The following is a 9,469-nucleotide window of genomic DNA, read 5'->3' on the forward strand; positions in this document are numbered from 1 at the left end:
ACCCCTTTTCCTCCCTCCATTGCATCACAGCATTTTGGCTTCTTTCTCTCCTGCCCAGGAGATGAAGCCAGGCATTTATGGAGTAGGAAGGAGGTGACAGCAGAGGCTTAACACAAACCCCACTGGAGGGAAAACCAGGGCAGGAGCAAGCCAGAGATACCAGGCTCTCCCTACCAGATTCAAGATCCCACTCATTGCAACCCAAAACCACATTGCAAGAGAAATACAAAATATAGCACTTTAATTGCAGTAATACCAAAAAAAAAAAATCCATTGAACCTCAGGCATAAAATACATAGGCAGCTTAGTAGCACACATGCAGTCCTGGTTTATCAGCTGCATTAATATGTTTTGTGTCAACCCATGTTAATGAGGATTTATGCAAGGATGCCACTGCCCGGTCATGCTTGGGAGAGACCAACACGTGCTTAAGAGGGTAAAGCCAAACTATTCACACTATGCTGTGATCTTGAAAATAGAAGATAGAATATTTATATAAACTGTCTCTGGTTAGGAAAAATTAAGACTCCTAAATTCTTATATTCAACATTTACATGTATAATCTATGCATTGGTTTCCAAGTTTCAAAATACTTTGGTATTACACATAGCAAAGAGGGATTTGAGAAGGTTCTCCTTGGAAAGTATACCCTAGTGTCCATCAGCAGGAGTTTTTTAGGGGGGATAAAGCTGATTTCTGGAAAGAATTTCCTACATTTGAGCATCTTAAGGCTTTTCCAAGAGTTACCTCCTACCAAATTGCTATTCTCAACAAGGTCTGAGCTGCAGACCACTGGAGCACATTGTTATAGCTGTTGATTTTTGGTTCTGCTTGATTGGTCATGAACAAAGACAACACAAAGCAAAGCCAACCCTGGCCTTCACACACAGACCAGACACTCCCTCCTCCCCCTGCCATTAGCTATAGGCAACAGTACTGGGACTACCCTGCTTGGTACAAAAGTCATTTTTATCAGTGAAGCATTGGCAGGATGGACACTGAACATCCAACCTCTTGTCTCACAGCAGGTTTTACCGCTGTATTTATACAGACTCTGGACTGGAAGCAGCAAAGAACAAAAACCCAACTTTCTAGAAGGAGAATTTAGGTACTAACAGGACCAAACTGGGTCTAGATCAACCCAAACCACCACACTATGTCTGCAGAGAAGGAGGCTCAGACAGCAATCTGTTGGTTTTCTCTGAAGAGCGGCTGCTGGTGGGTCGCACAGATGTCCTGGAAGATCCTGTACATCTGGTCATGCTATGTCTCACCAGCTATGGGGAGCATGGGGCTGCTGCTGCAGGTTTTGCCAGCCTCCTCCACCACCTGCCTGACACACAGCTGCTCCACCTGCACAAGAACAGTCATGAAGACACTGAATGAAAAGAAACCTCTTCAGGCATCTCCCACTGCTGCCATCCACCCCCACCTGCCCAGGCAGCAGGGTATGGGGTGGGAGAGACACAGTAGAGCCATTGTGCCAAACAGACACAGGTGTCCAGGTCCAGCAAGGCTAACAGGTCCAACTTCGCAAGTCACCTTGGCACAAATGCCTCTAGGAGAAAAGGAGCAGTCACAAGAGCTCCTTTCCCAGCAGAGCTATAGGGAGGTAAGGACAGGCTGGGGGACATCCCAGCACATGCAAAGTGCTGGTGCAGACACCCAAAGCAAGAGGAGTTGACCAGGTCAGAAAGTTGGGCAGGGAGGCATAGGACCAGTCTCTCAACTTGTGAAATCCAGCACCTCACAGACTTGGCAGGTCTCTGCTCAAGGGCAGATGCAATACCCTCCCCGTGCCCCCCCACCACATCCTTGCTGCCACAGCCTTGTTGGCCCAAGGGGATCCTACACTGGGTGAAGGCTCCAGAAACACTCTAGTCATTGCCCCAAGGCTTTGAGATCCCAGAGTTGTTCCAGCTTCTCCAGCAAGAATTTTCTTGCCAGAGCCATGGGGACTGCCCCTCTCATCCCATCTCCTCCTCTACATGCCTCCTTCACCACCCTGAAGGTTTTCCCAACCCCACTGCTGTCCACCATGGTTGTTCACCACATCTGTTGGCTGTTCAGCTTGAAGCTTTCCCTTAACCATGCCAAGGATTTATTCCACCATTTCCTACAGGAGAGGACAGAGGTCCCAGTGCCAAAAGGCAGGAACAGAAGGAAGAGAACAGATTTCCTAGCACTTTAGAGAAAGTCTTTTTCTATTTGGGAACTTTGTTTGCAAACATGATCTACCCAGATCAAGGGGTCTAATAAGCACCCCATCAATTCAGGCACCCAAATGATCTGTGGCTCTGGGGGATGAAACTAGAGGCCTACTTGTGGAAGGAAAGAAAAAAGGCACAACATGGTCCAGATAAGGTGGACAATCCAGCAGCAGAGCTCCAAAGGGCAGCCCTCTGTACCTGGACAAGGATGAGCTTACACCGCAGTGGCACTGTATCCGGGAACTCCTCTCCAAAGCACAGCATGACTCTGCTGTCCAGGAAGCGGCCCTGGTTGTTATAATACTGCTGCAGCTCTGCAAGGAGAGGAACAGTTGGAAGCTGCCTGCCGCAAGCTGCCAGCCTTTGCTACACAGCTCTGGGACCAGGCACCCTGCCACAGAAGAAAGCTGTGGGCTCAAGTAAAGCAGCTTTGTTGTGCAGAGCCTCCAACTGGGAGGCATCTGCTAAGTGACACAAAACACCAGGTTATTCCTGCCTAGATCTAGCAGGATCAGCTACTCATCCAGAACACTTGAGTAACCCATCAGTGATGGGCAGGGATGACTTCAAAGTGCTCCAAGGCAAAAGGACTCTACTCTTCCAACCCCACCAAGTGGATGAAGAGAAAGATAGGAATGCTCCTACAAACCTCTGAAGAATAAGTTGGTGTCAAATATCTTCACCACCTCATCCCGGTCCAGTTTGTTGGGCCTGTCCTTGTAGACCATGGTATTCCCACTCCAGAAAACCCTGCCCTGGCACAGCCTCTTGATGAAGATGCCCTGCTTGTTGCTGTGCAGCAGGACACCCCTCTCCAGGTGCCTGAAGAGCTTCCTGGTGATCCACTTCTGGCGGTCATTCTGGATGGCATCAGTAGAGGGGAACTGCGCATGCTCCAGGGTATAGAGCTTCTCACTGTGGCTGGAGGGCTGGCTGAGCAAGAGCCAGCAGCCCTTGCTGCATGAGGTGGTGATATGGCCCACCAGCCTCCCACCATAGAAGAGGCTGATCACCATCTGGGAATAACCTGGGAGATGATAGGCATGTACAATACCCATCAGAAGACAAACCCTGCCTGCTCTTCACTGCAATGCACAAGCCCTGTGAGAGCAGCAAAATTTCATGGAAGCAAGTCTCACTTGATGGAGGAGACCTCCTACTTGCTAGAGGACATCTCCTCCAGCACTTAGTCTAGTAGCAGCACTGATCAGCAAGAGCTCATGATACCAAACCCCTTCCCCTCCTGCCTCTGCTCCATGCTCCCCAAAGGCACGGTTGGTCCTAGCATCCTAGGGCAACTCCCCATGCCAGGGCCATGACCACAGGACACCAGACAGGATGCAACTCCACTTTGCATGCAGGTGGGAGGGTGCAGCACCCACAAAGCCTCCCCCCAAGGCAGGAGGAGTCAGAGCCACCTTCTGCCACTGCACACACAAGGCCAAGCCCCAGAGAGGCATTTGACAGCCACGGTCTGCAACCAAGCTGGGGAGCTGCCTTACCTGAATGATGCTGCTCATAGCTGGAGTATCCATTCAAGGGCAGTGCTGTGGGTAGAGATAAAGACAAGCTGAGTCTACATGCCCAGCTCCCAAAACCCAATCCCCCCCTCTCTCCTCCACCAGCCCCCTGGTTTTCTGTCCCAGGCACATCAGGCTTCCCAGCTCCTACAGAGGAGATGCCAATAAACACTCCCAAGTGGATTTAATCTTGTGCAGTGCCTGGTTGGTTGCTTGATACCAAACACAGTGTTCATAATTAGTACTTTAAGCATTAATAAGGAAGATTAAATACAACTGTTGTCCATTGTGCATCACCACACTGTAAGGTCTTCTCCTGCCCTAGACAAAAATCTCAGTCACATCAAACACTAGACATCAGCTACTTACCAGGGTTGGGCTGCTGCACCCACCAGTCAGGTATTGGGGGGTTTCTGCAGGTCTCCTGGGGTGGTGAGGGGCTTCTCTTGATGATCCCCAGGTATTCATCTATGCAAGGGGGCTGTGAGAGCAGACACTGAGATCAGAGCAGATTTGATGCTTCAGGCAGCCACTGCCCTACACCAAGACACTTGCAGCACTCAGAGGGTCCAGATGGCAATGCCAGCAGGATGCCAATGTATTTTTTTTTGGTGGTTGTTGTTGTTAGAAAGATCAAGTTTAGCCTTCCCCAAGGCTGTACACTCAAACACCACCCTCAAGGGCTACTGAGCAGAAGCAGCCTGATGCAACATTGCCAAGAAGGGAAACAGAGTCACATAACCACCTCCACATCCCAGCAAAGATCTCACTTGCCCAGATGCAAATCAGAAGCATGAGCTGTTCATCACAACCATGTTCCAAGTGCTGGCTCACATGAATGAGCTGCAACCCAGTGCTGCTCACCAGGCTGATCCCCAAGGCTTTGTAGATTGAATTTTAGGAAGACAACAAACACTATCGGACAACACCATCAGTCTACCTCCAGCAAGTCACTTAAGGTGAGGGCTTACCTCTTTAATGAGGTCATCGATTGTAGAAGAATTGCAGTCCATCTCCATGACATCATTCAGGCTGCTCCCATTGGCAATGCCTGCTTTGCCTGGAAAGGGAGGCCAGGATGCAGTGAGGACACACATCCCCCCCCAGCTACAGCTTGTCTCACCACTGGGTTTTAGAAACCCTTCACCCCATGAGAGTTATGAAACAGAACCACAGGACAGTAGAACCACATAACAGCACCTCAGGGGGGCTCACAGCCCCCTCCAGCTCCAGCCAGAGCTGCTTTTGCAAAACCCAGTTTGCAACCCATTGCCCCACTACACAGTGACCAACAGCAAGGCAAATCAAGTCTGACCAGAAGCAGATACAGAGCTAGAGCAGAGGAGAGGGTTGGGGTTTTTCTGAGCACCCCCAGAGACCAGGGCTGCTGCTTCTCCTTTTTCCACCAGCTGCCCCAAGCACAGTCATGCTGCTGGTGGGAACCTGCAGTGTCATTTGCATAGCAGCAGCACATCCCCCATGTGAACATGGCTGGAGGAGACCAAGAGGCTAAAGGCAGATTTCCTGACAGCAAGACTTTTTTTCTCTCAAGTTTTTTTTACTTAAAAGGAAAAGCACACACACCCCCCAACCACAAAGAGATATACTTATTGTGACCTGCACTGCACTGGACATCACAGCAGCAACTGCTCTCTATAGAGCTACTGCTAATCACCACTGGCAAGAGATGGTATCTACTGCAACTCCTTGCCATCCACCCAGGGCAGGCATTAGGAGGACAAAATGTTGGGGCTCAAGTATCCCTGCCAAGGGAGGGAAGGACTTTGGATTTGCCCCTGCAACATCCTTACGGGATGGAAGCTTACATAATACTGCAGTTATCCCTTATCTCCTAAGCAGCTGTTTAGGGGAGTATTAAAATAAGCCTGCCCTTCCTCCTCCCCTCCCTGCCACCACAGTAACACAAGGGACATTACAAAGCAGGACAAGCAAAGCATCATGGCACAAGAGCAGAGGCTGGCCAGGAAGCTCTGCTCAGATGTACATCAGCAGTAGGAGTCTGTGGTTGCTCACAGGACCAACCTGAACCAGGGGTCAGTAATTTAGCAGGGCACTCACATTTCTGTTCCTCCTCTGGCACAATCCTGTAGACCTTGTAGGGCTCAGAGATGTCCAGCTGGGACCTGTCTGTCACCTCCTCAAAGTCAGGGCTCTTGTTCAAAGCACAGCGCAACCGCGTCTTCCACGTGGCTTGCTCTGCTTTGTCACCTTCTTTGAACTTGCCTTTGAAAACAGCCCAGGCCTAAAACAAAGCAACAAGAACAACAAAAAAATAAACCTCCATGTGAGCTCCTAGACTACAGACACATGCACAGCCATTGCACATGGGGACAATTATTTGTGTGTAGAGCAGCAGCACCTGCCCCAGCAATGCACCCAGGTTTTAAAAAGCAAAAGTCAAGATCATCATATGTGGCTTCATCTCTGCACCAACAGGTCAGGAGCTGCTGGGGATGTGAGGAATTGCTGCTGAAGCAGCGGTGCTCTTAATGACCTGATAAGACCTCAATTAAAAAACAAAAAACAAGCCTCATTTTCCAGCTCCTGACTAATAAATGAAAGCTGCTTTCTTTGTAAGATCAGAACATGCTTTTGGTGGGAGAATACATTTTACCACTGAAGGGAGATTGATTTAATATGCTTATTTTTGATATTTCTATATTTTCAGACAGTTGAATTCAATGCCATCCTCATAACTCAGTGCTCCTGAACCAGCCGCTAACCAGTGGTCACTGCCCTGAAAGTGAGCTTGCTCACCAGTACAGATATTTGCAAGTGGGGGCAGAGGGAAGGGAATTCCTGGGCAAGAGCCTGACCTTTTTGGTTCAGGATGGAATTTTCCAGTTTTTCCCCTGAAACTGGATAATCCCCCCCTTCAGTGAAATCGAAGGCTTCCTTCCCTCCCGCAAAGTCTTTTTTGTAAATCCAGCCTTTTATCAAGAATAGTCTGATAAAGAGTTTAGAGCAGGTCAAAAAGAGCACATCCAGCTCCTCCTCATGTCAGACCAGGGCTGAAAAAACTAAACCTGGTACTAACATTTGGCAAAAAGGAATAAATACCCCCAAAAGAGCCTGGGAGACCAATTGTGGTGTGAAGCATCTCTTGCAAGGGTTAGAGATGCAAAACCCATAGACAGCATAGACATCTCCCACCAGCAGCACTGTCAGCACCGGAAAGAGAACAGCAGCACAGAGCTCAGGAACTGTTGATAAAATGTTGATAAATAACATCTGGCCCTACCTTGAAAATAGAAGCATCCACCTCCTGGTTGTAGTCCTGCTTCCCAGCATGTTTCCATGGGATGCGGAGCATTGTTTTCTCCTCATTCTCCCAGATGAGCCCAGGGTAGATCTCACTGTCAATCTGCTCAGTGAGCCACTGCTGGAGCCTCCACCCGCCATTGCGGTCACACATCCTGGATGGAATGAGAGGCCCAAGCCCCATTAGCTCTCCCCCAGTACCATCCCAGCACAACCAGGGTACAAGGGATTGTGCTGTGCTCTGGTTTGCACAGCTGGAAGCAGCACTGCCTGCAGAGACAAGCAGATTTCAGAAGCTCTGCAAGTCCCATGTGCCAATGTCTGTACATTAAAACATCCCCCTGCTTCTTTCATAATGAAGAAAAAAAAAATCAAGGCAATTTCCTCTGAGTTGCTACATCTTCCTCCTACTATATCAATCAAAGCTCTGCTCACAGAAACAGGCTACTTAGTCCTCTAATAAAAGGAGTAAGTCATATAGAAAACAGACAGACTGGGATTAAAGCACCCAGTTCTGCTGTCACCTGAACAAGTGACACCAGACAGGCCATCCTGGGGCAGATACCCATTAGCATCTGCAGGAGATGGGAGCCAAGTGGCATCCACAGCTGGTCTTGTCACAAGGGTCTGCCCCAGAGGAAGCAGCAGTCCCTCTCACAGGCGCTGTTGATCTGGGAAGCAGGCACTGGTTCCAGGCAGCACCAAGGGTCACCACAAGGATGGGGCCACACAACCCACCCTCTCCAACAGAGGACAGATGCCAGGATGGAGCAGGGTGAAGTCAGATCACCCTTACTGGGGATGTCTGGTAATTTTTAGTCAATACCACTGGGTGACTCCATGGAGGAGCCATGAGAAAGCTTCTCCTGCCCAACTGAAAGCAAAGCACCAGGCTCAACCTTCCTGGCATCCCCCATCACCTCCATGGCAAGACCTGCAGAGACTTCAGGAGTTGGTGGCCAGGCAGAAGTGATCAGCAGCCCCAGGATCAGCCCTCCAGGCCTTTTGGGCTCACAGCCCTGCTCCAAGTTTGAGAGAACCATCTTTCCCTTATTTCTTTTATTTACTGCCCCACAGGAAGGTTTTGGGGTGAAAACAAGGATGTTCCCAGCACAGCCTGGGACCTGGTGGTCCCTGCTTTGCTCACACCAACTCAGTGCCACCAACTTCTGTCTCTTCCCCATCACCCTACTGCCACTCAGTAGGGCACACAGAACCCAGTGCCATCTGCAGCACAGCCTGTTTTTAGGGATGGCAGGAGCTAACACCACCAGCCAAAAATGCCAGGGGCACAGCCTCGGATCCCAGCTGCCCCTCCAAAGCTGGACACCCCAAAGCACAAGCCACAGCTCATACATGAGGGCACACAGCCACTCCACAGGCTCCAGAGCTACACCAAGATTAAGAGCCTCAGGAACACTTGCTGAAGTGGGACCCTACTAAACCTGCACACTTTCTAGAGAGCTTGTTCCCATCACTGGCAGAGTCTAGAGCTCCAATCCCCTCCACAGAAGGCTGACCAAGCCCTCCAGGCTGGCACTAGCAACACAAACCAGTACACACAGGACACAGCCAAAGAGCCCTCCCTGGGCAGCAAGCAGGACACCAACCCGGACACCAACCCCACACCAGGAAAGACAAGCATCCAGAAGATTGGGCTGGCAGAAGTAGCACTGCACCATCACACAGGGGGCCACTGGGCTGGGTCCATCCCACACACCCCAAAGTCACAGAATGATTTGGATTAGAAGGGACCCTAAAGCTCATCCAGCTCCAACCCCCTGCCACAGGCAGGGACACCTTCCACTAGAGCAGGTTGCTCCAAGCCCCTGTGTCCAACCTGGCCTTGAACACTGCCAGGGATGGGGCAGCCACAGCTTCTCTGGGCACCCTGTGCCAGCGCCTCAGCACCCTCACAGGGAAGAACTTCTGCCTAAGAGCTCATCTCAATCTCCCCTCTGGCAGGTTAAAGCCATTCCCCCTCATCCTGTTCCTACCTGCCCTTATCAAAAGTCCCTCTCCAGCTTTCTTGTTGGCCCCTTTAGGCACTGGAGCTGCTCTAAGGTCTCCCTAGAGTTTTCTTTTCTCCAGGCTGAAGAGACCCAACTCTCACAGCCTAACTCCAAAACCAACAAACCCATCTGCTGCGCAACTGCCTTTTATAGCGGTTGGCGGGGCGGGTCCGCCAACGCCCACACCCACGCACCGCCCAGCCAATAGACAGCCTTACCCCCCCTCTCCCTGTGCCCGCCCTGCCCAATGGAAGCTGCCGATGCCGCTTTCTCTAAAGCGTGCGCCTTTCCGAGAAATCAGCCGGTGGAAAGGGGCGGGGTCATGAGGGGGCGTGGCCTCCAGGTGAGTCCCCGGGGGGTCCCCGTGTCCCACCTGTCCCCGGCTGAGCTCAGCCTCTCCGGGATTGGCCTGTCCACAGCCCAGACCAGTCTCCCCAGGCCCAGA

General features: G+C 50.8%; 1 protein-coding gene across 1 annotated transcript; it reads right to left on the reverse strand.

Annotated features, from left to right (window-relative positions):
- Positions 1-1,263: 1,263 nt before the first annotated feature.
- Positions 1,264-7,166, reverse strand: LOC115619192 (interferon regulatory factor 8-like). The gene is made up of 8 exons (XM_030511236.1): positions 6,993-7,166; positions 5,810-5,993; positions 4,702-4,790; positions 4,100-4,211; positions 3,713-3,757; positions 2,860-3,237; positions 2,409-2,524; positions 1,264-1,353 (listed from the first exon to the last, which is right to left on the reverse strand). Exons 1-8 carry the CDS (start codon positions 7,164-7,166, stop codon positions 1,264-1,266), a joined length of 1,188 nt encoding a protein of 395 aa, XP_030367096.1.
- Positions 7,167-9,469: the final 2,303 nt, after the last annotated feature.

This window comes from Strigops habroptila, chromosome W (assembly GCF_004027225.2).
Source record: "Strigops habroptila isolate Jane chromosome W, bStrHab1.2.pri, whole genome shotgun sequence".
In the NCBI taxonomy this organism is placed as follows: domain Eukaryota; kingdom Metazoa; phylum Chordata; class Aves; order Psittaciformes; family Psittacidae; genus Strigops; species Strigops habroptila.